This window comes from Miniopterus natalensis, chromosome 2, assembly GCF_054644295.1.
Source record: "Miniopterus natalensis isolate mMinNat1 chromosome 2, mMinNat1.hap1, whole genome shotgun sequence".
Classification (NCBI taxonomy): Eukaryota; Metazoa; Chordata; class Mammalia; order Chiroptera; family Miniopteridae; genus Miniopterus; species Miniopterus natalensis.
The window spans coordinates 87314786-87331981 of NC_142082.1; the positions used below are offsets into that span (position 1 = coordinate 87314786).

Genomic DNA, 17196 nt, shown 5'->3' on the forward strand with positions numbered 1-17196 from the left:
GAGAGATTAATCAAGGAACTAAGATGCATATAAGCATGACCTATGGACAGAAAAAATAGTGTGTAGAAGACCTGGGAGGTTGTGGGAGTTGATGCCGGTGGAGAGAATCAATGGGGAGAAAAAGGAAACATCTGTAATACTTTCAACAATAAAGATAAATTTAAAGAAAAGAAAGTTAATCTATCTAAACCAAGGTATACTTGAACAAAATAGCGTTGATATTGTGATTTATAATAAGAAATATATATTTGGTCTTCATACCATTTCTGGCACAAAGCTCCTAAAACCCTTGGAATTTGCTAAGTGATAAGAGCAATAACTGTGTCTTAATATTTATAACAAACCCCTCTGTACCACACCTGAGTTTATGTTAATGAAGTGACATTTGGAAGCACCTAAGGATGCAGACTGGATGCCAGAGAAACCAACCATGTAATTAGAGGATTGGAACTTCCAGTCCCACTCTATTGACCTGGGAGAAGGGAAAGGAGGTAGAGGTTGAATTAATCACCAATGGCCAATGAGTTAATCAATAAGTCTATGTATTACATTTTTTATTAAATATTTAATAAAGCCTCCATTAAAAAAAAGGACAGGGTTTGGAAAGCTTCCACTCAGTGGACATGTGGAGATTCAGCAAGAGTATCATGCTCAGAGAGGGCATACATAGAAGCTCCAAGTCTTTTCCCCATACCTTGCCCTGTGGGTCTCCTCCATTTGGCTGTTCCTGAGTTGTATACTTTTAAAATAAACTGGTATTTCAATAAGTAAAATGTTTCTCTAAGTTCTGTGAGCCACTCCAGCAAAGGAGGGGGTCATGGGACCTTCCTATCTATTAGCCAATCTATAAGAAGCACATATGACAACCTGGACTTGCAAATGGCATCTGTGGGTACAGTCTTGTAGGACTGAGCCCTTAATCTATGGTATCTGATGTTATCTCCAGGAAGAAAGTGCCAGAATTGAGTTGAATTGTAGGGCATTCGGCTGATGTCACCGAGAATTGCTTGGATGTTTGGATGGGGGGAAACCCCAAAAACATGGAAATCGTATAGCCCAAAATTTGTTTTGGAAGTTTTAGATTATTTACTGGGGGTGAAGTAAAACAAGGGCAAAAAATGGCAAAGATCATAGACCATTTAAAGTAAATAGTATAAAAACTTATTTAGAGATGGGGCTGGCAAATACTACACATAATGACTTGATAGTTGGTTATGATACTGCCAATTTTACTCCAGTTTATTCAAGCAAAGTCTTTGTGTTAAGACTGATCCTCAACTTGAAATTTAATACTCTGGGTGTCCAAGACATCCCAACAAATATCAAGAACTGCAACAGCAGCACCTGTCTGAATTGCTGTGACATTTACAAAAGCCAGAAAAATCAATACTTGCTTCTAAGCAAAGACAAAGATAAAGAAAGTGACAGTTTACACCACCAACAAAAAAGTAAGAAAATAAGGCATGAAATTATGTTTGGATCCAACCAATACTCCTAAAATAACAGAATATAATAGGTTCTTCCCTGAATGGTTTAGGTATTTTTTGGGACTTCAGAGAATGGAATAATTTCTGTGTAAGATATTAGATAATTTTTAAGGTAAAGAGTCCGTGTCTTGTTTTCAAAAAATCACATATACATTTTTAAATTATTATATTTGCCTTTATTCTTCAAAGTATGAAAATAAATTTTCCTAACAAAGTTTATTATTTAAAAATCTGCAAAGGTAATTCTACTTGGCCATAGACTCTCATTATGAAATGAGAGGATATCCACCTAAAAGAAATTCTCTAAGTCACTACTGAAAACTTCCAGTAATATGATACCAGCTTCCTGGTTGACCAGGACTGTGGTGAGTCAACCAGGGATGTGTTCCTTCACAAGATGACACAGAAGTTTGCCCTGTTTCTTCTTATTGCTTATTCACTGGCTAAGAGTTGTGACTTGTAAATTGCAGCTGTAATATCATTTGACCTCAGCCTGAAAATGACCTAATCTGTATGGTTCACATTACTAAAGCTGCCTGCTACCTCCTCTAGATTCCTTTAAGTTCTACATATGGCATGTTCAACAGTATCTTAAATGAAGATGTCCATAATATATTTCATTTTTCCAGAGTATAAATCTTCTCATTGAACACTCTGGCAATTAAAATTTACTATTGCGAGTTATAGTAAAAGCTGGGAAAGCTCAAATATATATTGAACTTTCTGAGACTGAACGAGGGTAAATTATATGAAAGACATTATTTACAGAATAAAATATCATAAAGTGCCTTCTGGATATTCTGTTATATGAGGCTGTCTCAGATATGCGCAGCAACATTTCATAAACTGCCTGGAAGACAATGGTTTAAAAACACAATTTTAATAGCGCTATTAAAGGTAAGAAAAAAGATTCCCAAAGGCACTTATAGATCATTGTTCCCTGGAAGTCTATCATAATAGAATAGTACATAAAAATAAGCTTATAGAAAATAAAATTTAAATATGTTTGTCAGACCCATGGAAAATGTTGACTTCTCCATTCAAAACAACAGAAAAAGAACTTATAAGGAAAATTGGAGAGATCCAATTGTTAAAATTTTTAAAATTTAAAACTGATACAATTGAAAATTAAAGAAACTAAAATAAAAAGGGGAAAACAGATTGAGGACCTATAATACAACAATGGGTTAATATAATGTACAAACATTTTATAATTTAATAAAATACGAGATATTAAAATATATGGCAAAAGATAAAAACACAATAAAATTTAAATATAAAATACCACTAGAGACATTATAAATTGATAACAATCCTTTTGGAAAGCAACATGACAAACTGTATTGAAAGCCATGAAAAGTTCATCTCTTGGCTAAAAGTTTATCCAAACAAATAACAGAAAACAACAAAACTGAAACAAGTATATACAACATTGGCCACAACACATAAAAATTAAAAACATCCTAAATCCTCAATATACAAGATGTGAATTAGTCACCCTGGGAAGTGAAAAGAATCCTAAGTCATGAATTTGTCTTCAAAGAGTTTAGAAGGCAAGATGTGTTATATGAAAGATTCCACCACAAGGGAATAAGTGATAATTGCTAAATAAGTGATCCAGGCAATTCTAACTCAAAGGAGAAGAAAAGCACTTCTTATTTCCCACTGGTCAATCAATAAAGAGGAAATAGAATTCTTGCTGGCTTGGGAAGTGAAGCAAGGGGTAAGATTTTCACTGGCAGAAAAGAAAGAGGACAGCATTCCAGATAAAAATAAAATAATAATATGCTCTACTGCATAGTACAGTAAAGGGATGGTGAGATAGTATTATGTCTTTCTCAAAAATAAAATAAAAGTGATTCTAGGGACAAACAGAATAAGACTGTAGTAGCAACAAGGTCAAAGTTATATGTATCACATCTGGGTTTTAGAAAGATCACACTGGCAGCAGTGTGAAGGAATGACTAAATGGGAGACAGAAGTCAAGATACCATTTAGAAAGCTATTCTAAAATACCAAGGGTAGATGGAGAAGTTTACACACCTGAACTAGGGACAGAGAGGAGTGGATGCTATAAGGAGTACTTAGCAGATAGAATGAACCAGAATTGGCAATTAATTGGATGTGAGGTCCAAGGCGATGTGAGTTCACGACACTGAAAAGATTACACTGAAACTTCTATTTTGGCCAACTTCCTATATACCACAATAGATCAAGTACAAAGGGGAACAAGTTTAGATTAGATGGTAAGGAAGGAAATTAATTTGGTTGTGCACATATTGAATTTGAAGTTCCTAGAAGCCAACCAGTTGTAGATTTCCAGCAAGCAGATGGAAATATAGGTCTGGAGTTTGGAAGGGAGATACAGGTGGCAGCCACAGCTATGGAGATTAAAGAAAATGCTCAGGAAGACCAGGCCCAGATGGACAACATAAAATCCAGGGTAACTCCAGTTTTTAAAGAGTGCTCAGAGATGGAAGAGCCATTGAAGGGAACTGAGAGAAATCAGGCTCCTGGAGCCATGAAAACCAAGGGGTGGTAAGGATATGACTGGGAGAGATCCAGACATCAGCATTCAATGCTCCAGGAACAGCAAGTGAGGATAAGGATTCTTAAGAGATCACTGGCCTGGGTTTTAGTAGGCCACACATGGTCTTATAATGGCCAATTCAGTAGTGATGCCAGATTGCTTTCATTAATTAATTTATCCATTTATACCATTTATACTCTTTTTTCTTTCAATGATATTTATTGAGTACTTGCAGCCACCCTGTTAGACAGTGAGGACTCCAATGGTTCCCTGACATCTAGAGACTTTGATATAAAGTAAATAAGTATGTTACAGTGTAAGAGTACTAATTGAGGGCTTGAAATATGATTGGAAGTTGAGGAAGTAGAGAAAGCAAATGCTGATGTTCTCACGAAAGAGCTCTGGGTTTGAGAGGTCAGCAAGATCAAGGCAAAGCTGAGGTGATAGGAATGGAGATGCTTACTATTAGTGGAAAAGGTTATCTGAATGTTTGCCATGTAGGAGATCCTATTCTAACCCTCACCACAATCCTATGAGCTAAGTGTAAACCCACCACTTATCACAGGGCACAAAGAGGCACAAAGAGTTAGGCAGTTTGCTCAAGGTCACAGGGCTAGCAAAGGTGGAATCAGGATTCAAATGTAGGTGGTTTGACTCCAGAGCCATGGCTTAACTATGAGGCCATGCACCCTCTGGAGGGCACCTATCTTACCCTCCTTATGCAGAAGAGGGAAACCCAGACTGGGACAGCACAAGGAGCTCAGTGCAGAGTGCATCAAGGAGCCATAGGAGACAAGGCCAGGACAGAAGGAAGGGGCAGGAGCACATTAAAGATTGAGGGTACATCTATCCCATATGTAAGCAGGAAAGCCATTATGAAGCAAAGATATGACATAAAGTGCTTTGTCTATGGCTAGGTTTATAGGCAGGAAAACTTCTTTGAAGACTACTGTTTGGGACACATGTGTCCTAAAGGACCTGATCTAAGAGAGGCTGTAATGGGAATGGAAAAGCAGGGGTAAATACAGATTCTATAAAGAAAAGAAAAACTAAGATAAGCATTTTTACTTTAGAATCCTATTCCAACAGTACAGGGGAGAGACACCAAGAGATCAATGGTAGGAATACAAGGAGTTATTTCTTTTTCTTTTTTTACTTTTTTTTTTCATCCTTCAAAATTTTCTACAGCACTCACCACTGTAGAAAAAAAATGTATCACTTCTTCAGTCAACAAAAGTAACATTGTTAAAACAATAAGACCTTGAAAACTACAATAATGGTGGTGGAGAGGAGTGAACAAACTAAAGAAATGTCTTAAGTAGAATCAAAAGAATCTATTGACAGCTTGGATTTGAGGGAAGCAGGGAAGGAGAAGTCAGGGTGATGTTAAGTTAGATGGTGACACCATTTAATGAGATTCAGAACATGAGAAGAAGAATAAATTCTAGATAATGGAAAATAATGAGTTCACATTTATCATGTTACGTTTGAAAGGACTAAGGATTGGAGTACCCGTTTAATATATCCAGGTGGTTGGCATGCAGAAGAAAGGTCTGATTTGGAAGTAATTGTCCTTAAAAGAGTGAGTTAAATAATGGGACTTGATGACATCATAGTAGATGAGCCAAAGACAGGAAAGTGTTTAAAGGTGAGGCAAGAAAAAAGGGAAATAGAAAGTCACATTGAAACACCACAATAATAATTATTACAGGCAAAATCCACCAATAAACAAATGCCAACATGGGCAAAAGTTGAAAGAAAAACAAGATATTTACATAGCTTCAAAGTTTCTCCTCAAAATAGTTATCTATTACAAAGGGGAAAATAGTAATTTTAGAGTGAAGATAACTGGCAGACACCACCTTAACCAACTGATCATAGTTAATCTTACCAGTAATGAGACACAGCAACTTCATGTACCTTGGAAATGATGCACTGAGAAGGACACTTCTGTGGAATTCTTGCTACAAACACATAACTTCAACTTAGTCATTAGGTAAACCCAAATTGAGGGACATTCTACAAAGTAACTGACCAATACTCTTAAAAAATGTCAAGTCATTAAAGACAAGGAAAGACTGAATAATTGTCACACTTGGAGGAAGAGAAGGAGACATGGTTCCTACATGCAATGTGTGATTCTGGAACAAAAGAAAAATAGGGCATTATTGGAAAAATTGATGAAAACTGCATAAAGCTTTTAGTTTAGTTACTAGCATTTTTCCAAAGTTAATTTTTACTTTTAATAATTGTATCATGGTTGTGTAAAATGTTCCATTACGGGAAGCTGGGTGAAGGGCATATGGAAACTCTCTCTGTGACACTTCTATTAAGTCCAAATTAATTTCAAAATTAAAATTAAAAATGAGGCAGCTAGCCTGGAAAAAATAATTGAATTCTTATTCACATTGTACTAATACGACTTCCCTTAGAATATTTTTTTAAATGAACACATAAAAGCCATGGCCGGGTAGCTCAGTGGGTTAGAGCATCGCCCTGATACGCCAAGGTTGTGGGTTTGATCCTGGGTCAGGTCAGGTCAGGACACATACAAGAATCAATCAATGAATGCATCAATAAGTGGAACAACATATCAGTGTGTCTCTCTCTCTCTCTCTCTCTTTTCCTCTCTCTAAAATCAATCAATAAAGTAAAAAAAAAACTTTTCCCAGCCGGAGTGGCTCAGCAGTTAAGCATCAACCTATGATCCAGGAGATAGTGGTTAAATTCCAGTCAGGACACATGCCCAGGTTGTGGGCTCGATCCCCAGTAAGGGCCATGCAAGAGGCAGCCAATCAATGACTCTCTAATCATTGATGTTCTCTCTCTCTCTCTCCCTCTCCCTTCCTCTCTCTGAAATCAATAAAGATATACTTAAAATATAAAAAATAAATAAAAAATTTAAAATGAAAACATAAAAACACTAGAAAAAATGAGGGAAACAGTTTTATAATCTCAGTGTGCAGAGGGCCCAAGAGGCATGAAAAATCAAGCCATAAATAAAAAGACTGATACATTTGATTATATAAAATTTCTAAATCTGCATGGCATCAAACACAATAAACAAAATCACTAGATAAAGGACTTTGATTCACAACATTTACATACTTACAGTAGAGTATAAATAATGTAAAAATTGGGGAAAGAGAGGGAATATTGGGAAAATGCAGCCAAGTTTCAAGGTCAGTCACCTGCAGAAATAAGCCTGCAATTCACTTTTCCTTATTGAGCATGATGGTTTTCAAAATATCATCCACTGTTTACTCTTAAGAGTCTGTGTGTACATGTGTGTGTATGTATATATATATACATACATGCATAGATAGACATACATACAATCATACGCAAACATGTATACACACTTATACATGCATACTTTTGGCTAAACACCAGTTCTTTCAACACATGGAAACAAGTTTAGGTATAATAATCTGTGTATAATAATAATAAAATAGTAAAGGTGACCTCAGACTGTTATACACAAAGAACCTCACATATGTCATTGTAATTTGGAATTTTTAGTCTGAGATAAGTGAGAAAGAACAAAGTTTAAAAAACTTACAAGGTATATTCACTTGTCACCGCACCCACTAAACAGATTTAATTTAAAACTCAAAGGTCATCATATTGGAAGAGGAAACTAGAAGCTAATAACATGCATTGAAGTTTACACCAAATTAGTATGTAAAGTAAGAGCTATGAACCTAATGATGAATATGAAGCAATGGTTTGCATTTTAACAGACTAAGCAAAAATGTAATTGATAAAGAAGCAAATCTAAATGAATTTCCAGCTATTTCAACACTCCAGCTGCATGTTAACTGTCAGTGTTCTACATAAGAAAAAAATGTTTAAACTGAATTTTTTTTAAATGCAGCCAATATATGGACTTATACACTACTGAAGTTAGCATTCAGTCAATCAGATAAAAAGTATTTTTTTCCAAAAGTAATTTATTTATCATCAAAACATTCAATCTGCAGTTACTTCATATTGATTGGAAAGAAATGTATTTGGAGGCAAATGAAAAATTAAAGTGTTTCTAGGAGCAGTATTGTCATTCCTGGAATTAAATCAAAGTTAAAAACATTTGTTTTCAAGAAGAAGCTAATACAATAAAATTTCATTTAAAAGCCACTACAACTACCTCACTCAGCTTCCTATTTGTGGCTGATATGAGCTCAAGCTTTGGCACCAGCTTTCCTGGGTTGAAACCCGAACTCTACCATTTCTTGCTGTGACTCTGAGCAGATCACTTAACCACACTGTGCCTCACTTTTCTCACCTTAGTATTAGGGTGATAACAGCACCTCCTAGAATCACTATGAGAATTAAGTGTGTTCATGTATGTAAGACACATGCTCAATAACGGTGAGCTATCATTATTATTCTCAGTCAGGACAGCAATTTCTCAGAGCAGGCATTCTTTTGTGTTAAAAAACTGACAAAGAAGGTTGTGGGAAGCATGTCATGGCTTTGCTGGTCCCTGAATGTAAAGTACTGTCATCATTTCCCATCTCTCACACCTTCTCCTTGATGGATGGGAATCATACGAATATCTCTGGCTACCTCTCAATCCTGGGGGGGGGGGGGTCTGATTTAAGTGCCCCTCCCATCATAGATGTTGCACATGTGATTCTAGAACAGAGTGAGGAGTCAGGCCCAGCTCTGTTAGCATGTGCTTTGAGATTTTGGAATATTTTCTTCACAATACCATCAGCCCTCAAAGGGATGGTCTGGTGACTAGCCATGCACCTGACTTTGTATTTGATCTTTATTCAGATACCTTGGAATATCCCACCAAATGTTTTCTTTATCCTTGTATTTTCCAGGGTCATGAAAAGGATAGGGTCAAAGCTGATGCAGAAAATTTTCATGTTCATTCTTCCCCTTTAACTTACTGGAAGTTCCAACATCTGAATAGAACGACAAAGGCCAAGTCTACAGGCATCTTGGCAGGATGACAAGTCATCAAAAAGAGATGTGAATTTTCACAAAATAAACACACCAAAGCCAGGTCCTCTACATTCTCTCAAGTCCAGTCATACTGTGACTGCACTGACATGCTGCCAAAGGGTAAAGGGAAGGAAAATGAGAAAAAGGCACAGAAGCTCTCAGCCTTGAATTACATACAAACTCTGCCTCCAAAGGAGGACAAGCGGGCTTGCCTGTGTGTGGTGAAGACAGAGCAATCCAAAACACCACGGGGTGGGATGGGAAGGTAGGGGGGATGAAAGAGATGCTTCCTATTACTGCACAAGAGAGATAGGTCATTACATGCAAAGGATTCCTCCTGGGTCCAATAAGAAAACAGGGCCTGGGCAAGTATTTCTGGAGTAAAGGTGAACTCAGGGTGAAATCAAGCACTTACAACCTACAAACTTCCTTTCCACATTCGTTTGTGCTGTGTATTGCTTCACTAGGACCTTAAAACTTCAATCTTAGAAAAACCTACTCTCCAAAGATCAGCTATCTTGTTTTACACCTTAGCATGACTTTAATCCCAGTTACTTCTCTCCAAGTTATTTTCCTTTGATTAGGATTTCTAAGGTGATTATGGTTATGCTCTGCTCCAGTGGGGTTGGGACTGAGTAGCTCAAAATAAGAAACACACTCTGCTTGAACAAGACACCAAGCCTCACCGGTAGATCTAAGTAGTCCTAGTTTCACATGAAACGTCTAAAACAGGTAATTACTGTTAACCTAAACTGGACTTAAATAATAAGCTGAACAGATCAATTCCTTTATATCCTCAAATATCACAGAAAGATAACAATCCTTTAAAACTTAAAAGGAAGCATCATATTGAAAAGAATTGCCAAGAAACCTAATTTTTGGTCCAGCATCACCACTAACTGCTCTATAACCAAAGACATGTCACTTGAATTTTCTGGACTTCAGTCTCCTGTGATATAATCAATGGGTTTGGTACTTAAAATTTGGGTTTGAAAGCTTCCTTTCAACTCTAAAATTTCATGATCCATTCATTATTTTTAGTTCAAGTACTTTCAGACATCGTGATAGCAAAAGTTAAGTTTCCTTCTAGAAATGAAGATGAGCTATGTGATTAGATATATAAAAATGGACTTTTAAAATTAATGTAGCATATGTGTGATAAAAAAATACAGTATGTTGCAGAATTAAGACACTCATTCTCTAAACTCATTACTAGGAGCTAGCTAACCTAATACCATTAGCTTTTGTTTTTTGTTTTTTAATTTATCTTTATTATTGAAAGAATTACAGATGTCCCCTTTTTTTTCCTCCATTTGACCCCTTCTACACCTACTCCCCCACCAGGCCTTCATCACATTATTGTCTGTGCTCATGTGTTGGTTATGCATTTACGCATATAAATTCTTTGGTTAATCTCTCCCCCTACCCACTCACCCATCTCTGCCTTCCCTCTGAGATTTGTCAGTATGTTCCATTTTTTTTCTTTTTTTCTTTTTTACACTTTGGTAAGTACAGCAACGTGAGCTTGCAAACATGTGAAACAATAAGAATCAGCACCACAAGGCAGAATGCTGCCTCTTAAAGATCAAGTGGGAGCTGGCTAGAGCAATGTGGAAATATGAGAACTGTCCTCCAAGGTCATTGGAGAGTTATCTCATAATGCTCACCTTCCACCAGTTGGTCCAGGCTGGAAACCTTCTTGAGCCCATCAATGGTGTAGATTGTTCTCACTCCCTGGGGCAAATTCACATTATCCGACAGAGTTCGGGTCAAATCAGCTAGCAGGGCTTCAAAAGATCGGAACCGGTCTGGGGAGATGGCATACACAATCCCTTTGAAATACCGATCTCCATTTCGATAAAAACGAACTTTCTTGGCCTTTTTCTCGGAGCTGAGCGTCTGCAGCGTGCGGGTTCTGTAAAAGCTGCAGTGGGCGCTATGTGTGGGGCTGGGCAGCCCATTCACCCGCGACCCTCTGCTGTATCTCTGGGCCTTATCCCTCTCATCAAAGTGCTCCAGCTCCATGTCTCTGCCGAAGGACATGACGCAGTTCAAGTTGAATCTATGAGGCACAGCAATAAAAACAGAGACACATGTTATTTAAGATTATGATTTGAGAGACTCAGCTTGAGAGCAGCTGGTGGAAACAGTGCTAGAAATGATAATATATTTAATATGAATCATTGAGTTGGGAGAGAAAGAAGACAACGAAGAAAAAGAAGAGGCAGGCCCCGTGGAAAGAGCTTATTAATCATCCTGAGTTTTATTAGAAACAGCTACTTTGTACTGATCACCTAACAATGTATCAGGCTTTGAACAACTATTATTTCCAATGGTCACAACAAACCTTTCAAAGTATTATGATCTTTATTTACCAACAAAGAAACTGAAACAGAGAAAAAAATTCTCCTAAATTTATCAAAGTTAGACAGTTGAGTAATGCTTGAACCAAGAACTCTGACCCAGATTTGCTTGACTCCAAAGCTCCAGACTGCCTGCAGGGCAGTGTGCTAACCCTGATGGTAGGCAGGAAGAAAGCTTTCACATCACCATTCAGTTAAAGAGAGGTGGTGGGCCAGGAAAAAGAGACAGTGGGCAGCATTTCATAATCAGATTGTCTATATTACTTAGTGTTTGTAGTCCCCACGGCCAGATGGAGAGCAAATGGAATTAATCTGTAAATTTTACCAACTTAAGGAAGATTTTCCAACATACTCACATATTCAATAGGAATTATTTTAAAAAGTTAATGCACCATAACTCATTTATTTACATTAGTGCTTCAGAAAAACTGGATTAAAAAATAAGAAAAGGGAGACGGAGAAGGAGGAAGAAGGGGCGGAGGGAGATAAGATCAACAAAAACAACAACAAAGGATAAAGGGTTTTTGCTTTTCCTTGGAGAAATCAAGGCTTGAAGATGTTGATTCAGACCTGACCTGGTACTAACTGTGCAACTTTGAGAAATCTACTTAGTCAACATCCTTAAGCCTCAATTTCCTTAACTATGCATGGAAATGATAATAGTACCTACCTCAGGGTTAATATTAATCATCAAATAAGTTAATATACAAGAAGCACTTAAGATAGTGTCTAGCATGTGATAAGTATTAATATTTTTATTAATAACATCTGCTTTTCTGTTCCTGATTCTGTCAAAGAAAGAACTAATAGGAATAGAATCTCCACCTTCTGGTAAGGGAGGCTCCTGGTGAATCCTCCTGATTTCCACTCATGACCCTCCGAAAGGTATGCCTGCACTCTACGGTCCCCATTTTACTTTCTGTGGAGCCTGCTATCAGCAAGCTGCCTCAGGAATCAATTCACCCTTGCTAAGGGGTTAGTTGATAAAGGCTTGTGGTGTTGCTCCTTTGGGGGATGCATGTTTTATCAGGTCAATCTAGAAAATGGAAAAAAACCTTCAGAATGCAAAGTAAAGAAGTTCTAAAGACAAAATTTCAGGAATGTTGAAATAAAATATAAGGGAAATGGAAAATTTAGGTCAACAACCTATGAGTGCTCCCAAAATCCCACCACAGAAGTGATGTCCCCTTTCCGAAGATCAGTCCAAATAAACCAAAAGCACTGCCAAGCTTCCCTGACCTTTCCGTGACCTATGAACCATTCAGAACGGCTAAAAATTCATGCTCAAAAGCATGTGTCCTGAAATGAATGAAGTAGAAAATGCTAATATTTACTGAATATCTATGATGTGCCTGCCACTATTACTCAGCAATCAACTGTGTAATGTCCTAATATTCTCTTCTAAATTTCATGACAATCCAACGAGGTAGGTAATATTTGTGCCTGAGGGTGAGGGATATATCCAGGGCCCCAAAGTCATAAATGAGGGAGTTGGGATTTAAACCCAGATTTACTATGAATAACTCTAAAGCTGGCACTCTCTCGTTGTCACCCCATGTGTTCTGTGTTCTAAAGGCTTAGACCCCCCCTGAAATTAGACCCTCCTTGCATATACAGTAGGGACTTTTTTGGCCCTCACTCCTATATAGCTCTGTGACCTTGGGCAGGCGACTTAACTCCTGAAGACGTCTGAAGAGAATACAGTGGTCAGCAGGCCTCTGATGTCTTCCTTCACCTGCTCATTACTCTATTGCTGACCCCAAGTGGGGTGGGGAAGGGGCAGTGGAGTGTGATTTAAATCTGAAGTGATTATTAGTTCAGTATATTTTTTTCTTTCAGATATGAAAACTACTTCATGCCTCTCCATTTGTATTTTCCAGGAAAAGTTACAGCATATATAGGTAGATACGAACTAGTTGCACTGAAGTTAGATAATTACAAAACAATTACCAGTTGACATCCCACCCTCTGACAGCTATTAATAGAGTAATAAAACCAATATTTTGCCCAAAATATCATAACTGCTCCTACTTTTAAAAATGTATTTGTTTTTAAAAGCTCTTTGTCTTCCAAAGGGGGATTGGGGAGATGGTACTGCCAGTAGTCATGCCAACTCCCTAACCTCTTCAAACTTTGTAAGTCATAAAGGCCAGATTGGCTTTTGAATATTTTGTTTCTTTTTAAAGCCAGCGATCATTCCTCCAACACTAGGATTTCCCCCCAAATCTATAGAAGCCCAAAGAAAACAAGTAGGACCCTAGTAAAGGATGGAACAGTTGTGTGACCGGAGAGTGCAAGTCTAGTTTGAAAGGGCTCTTGTTGAGTCACAATTTGCAAAGACCAAAACAGATAGCAATTACTGGAATTCCTTAGAGGGAACAGGTGTTTAAAACCAAGAATTCCAAAGCAAATGAAAAAAAGTTCAATAAATAGAGAAAAGTTGATTTGGGTTGTTTTGCATATATCCTCATACTGGATCACACGTTCAACCAGGGCAGAGACCATCCATATCTTCTATTTCCCTTCACTGAGCCTGCCCAAAGCTAGGGGCTGATGTTGGCAACAAAGAAAAACCATACTCAAAGTGAAATCATTTTCAAGACTATGGCTACCACTAAATGAATGTCACAAACCACATTACACATCTTAGTGTTCTGGTAATTACATGAGACATCAAAATAAGTGTGTTTCTCTTGCCTAGGCTGGCTCAGCTCTCCAGATGGCTTAGTCATATATTTGAACCAAGAAGACTCACAGGGCCTCTACAAGCTCCCACTTTCTGCACAGGCAGCCGGCTAAAGCACATAACCACATGTTCACAGACTATAGGTGGTTATGGGCCTAAGCCACATGTACGGTGGTACCAAGACAGTAACCACAGGGCCATGGCCACAGAGATCACAGACACCTGGGTGAGAAGAAGGGGGGCATGGCTCTTATCCCAGATGTTCCTATAAATACTTTCAGGCCAACAAATCAGCATCCTCCATTGTTCTCTGTGGGACTCCTCACAATTTTGAAGAACCTGTGTTCATCCTCTAGATGAGCCTCTAAGTTTCTATTTCCAAGGTCTCCCCTCCACCCAACACACCCACACACACCACCACCACATAATTTGTTATAAATACTACCATATCTAAATCGATGCTGAACCTGGAAGTCTCAAGGCATATTTCTGCCAGTGGATGAGAATGCAGGTGGATGGACTGGAATTAGAATTAGAGACACACACACACCTTCAGAGTTCTGGCACCACCCTGGAGGAAGACATCACAGGATGTGCATGGATCCTCCATAATGTTCCTACATATATCCTCTCTTAAAATCCCTCCTGAACCCGCATCCATGTGGCATTTCATAGTTAAAACGCTGTCCTACTTTCCTTTCCCTTTCAAAGGCGATTTATTTGGGAACATTGGTAAAACCTATTCACAGAACAGCCTGCAGTGTGGCGGCGCAACTCGTGTGCACCATAATCTGGACACACGTTCACAGGTGCCGAGAGACTGAGCCTGTTTGAATGAAACCTTTCACCAGCTCCATCTTCTACCAGCATCTCCTTGCCAAATGCAGCAGCGATTCCTAGCAAATCTGGTTTGCAAAAGCAGCCTCTTTTGTGGGGCAATGCAGGGCTGTGCGTGCGCTCCCACTAGGAGGAAAATGCCATTTCTTCTCCGCGTGCTTTTAGCACTACAGGAACTAATTTGTATATGAGCATCCTCACTGTCCCCAAGGAACTTGAGGCCCTGCAAATGCACCTGCAACACCCACACTGCAGCCACCCACCACGACAGATCGCCCCATCCTCCAGCGCACAACACCCTCCCGGGCCCACGGGAGAGCACACAATAAGAGGCCTGGCCTGGCCACTCCTTCTGGGCGCAGACTTGCTCCCCGTTCGGGGGCGAGTTGTGACAATGACAAACACCTCGACCAGCTCCTCCGCCTTGGCTCTCCTTCTCCACTAACAACGCGGCGAAAAGCTGGGGCGGGGTGGGGGGGCGCTCGTCCGACTCCCCATTTTAAGCCGCGTAGCAGCAGACAAAAGAGGCAGGTGCCAGCAACCCCGGGACCGCCGGCGCACACCGCCCCCGGCCGGCGCCGGGCTGGCCAGATGGGCAGCGCCTTTCGAGGAACAGCGGGCAGGGCAGCGGCGGGCTGAGCAGAGCGTCCGCCCTGCCCGCAGCTCCTCGCCATCTCCGGCACCCCGCAGCCCGCCCTCCCCGCAGGTCCCTTCCCTAGCAACGGCAAACCACGCACCAGTCAGTTGAGAGGCGCTGCCGGGGGTCTTTGTAGCCTAGCGCGGGGCCACCTCCGGATGCTGTCCTCGCCGCGGCTGGGCGCGGCCGGGGCTGCGGGGCTGCGGCGGGGCGCGGGCCGGCCTGCGGCAGCTGAGGGAGCGTGGGCGTCTGGGCTTCGGCGGCTAGGGCGGGGATGAGCCTCGGCCCGTCCTCTTTGAAATGCAGCGCTCCGCACAGCCTCACTCCAGCCTCTCTCTGGAGGAGGGCGGCGGCAGCGGGCGCGCTCCCTTTTCTGCCGGCTGTCTCGCTCACGAGCCCGGCCTTCTCCCCCTTCTCCTCCTCCGCGTGCGCGCCCTGCTCCCCCGCCCTTCTTGGCAGGGCGCACGCACCGCGGCTGCGCCCGGAGCCCGTCTCCTCCCCGCACCCGCTGCCGGGCGCCGCGACCTCAGTGCAACCGGCTTGAGCGAACCGCTAAACCTCCCCAGTCCCCAGGAGTGATCGTCTGGAAATAGGGGCCGATCAGACGGTGGACAGAGAAAGAGAACGTGGATGGGGCTAGGTCTGAGTCAAGCAATGTGCAAGGCTGAGCGGCGAGGTGTGGCTCGGCGGTAACGAGTTCTCCCCACCTCCGTACACACACTGTGATGTGCCTTCAGGGTTTGACACCTTTGCCAGGATTATGAAAGCCAAGATACATCCGTGCGGTACCTCCTGAGAGGACCCACCTGGATCCTCCTAACCTGTACACTGTAGTGTCACCCTCGGCCCCACTAATTTGGAAGGGGCAGGTCTACGCTTGGATCCCACCCTTCATCTCCACTGGACTCCAAGACTTGAGTCACCCTTGAAATTCAAGTGACCTCTGCTTGGAGCCAAGTATGTCACAATAGGCCCTTGCTAACTAAAGAGTCAGGTTTCACTGTTGGACACCTCATGGCTGCCAACACCGGTTGTCAGCGCTGCAAAGCCCCATGAGCTCACACAAGCCTTTGCTCATTCCTGGAGGCAGAAATGTTCGCAGAGAGCACGCTGTTCACAGCTTCCTTGGTTTTTGCTCAAAAGTTCAGGAAGTGGGAACAGATGGCAGACTTCTGTGAACTTTAACCTGCTTCAGGGGGCAGCCTGAATTTTGGTCCAGTTAATCTGTTGACTTTGGGTTATGTTGCTTGAGACATGTATTTGTCCGGATACGTTGTTTTTCAATATAAAAACAGATAAGTATTTTTCTCTCTTCCTGAGCTTGCACCTTTCAATGGAAAATCAGAATTTTATTTTTCTCTTAACCATTGAACTCAGTTATATATTTGACTAATTATTATTAATAAGAACTATTCTGAAATACTTTCAAAGTATTATGTAAAAATTAAATAATAACCATTTGTTATAAACGCAGCTCCAGCTGCATGTTACATATATAACAAGTGCTGCAATGTTTATTTCTGAACTATTGAATAGCCCAGGGAGGAGAGTACAATGAACTTACCAAATTAACTAAATGCAAAGTACTGGACCTATTCCTTCAAATTCTAATGCAAAATGAGGGTCAAGGGGTAATTATAGAGAAAGTATGGAGCCAAGTGTGTTTTCTTGAGAACAGAAATCAGAGCTTCTGCTTATCT

At 40.4% G+C, this 17196-nt stretch overlaps 1 protein-coding gene across 3 annotated transcripts in view; it reads right to left on the bottom strand.

The window, feature by feature from the left end:
• The window catches only part of DCLK1 (doublecortin like kinase 1), a 429374-nt gene extending 413694 nt beyond the window's left edge, over window positions 1-15680 (bottom strand). For all 3 annotated transcript variants that reach the window (XM_016197264.2, XM_016197267.2, XM_016197266.2), the window contains exons 1-2: window positions 15597-15680; window positions 10641-11035 (exon numbers count right to left, since the gene is read on the bottom strand). In XM_016197264.2, the coding sequence (XP_016052750.1) occupies window positions 10641-11016 (376 nt within the window). In that variant the 5' untranslated portion in view covers window positions 11017-11035; window positions 15597-15680. The remainder of the gene's footprint in view (window positions 1-10640; window positions 11036-15596) is intronic.
• Between the last annotated feature and the right edge of the window lie 1516 nt (window positions 15681-17196).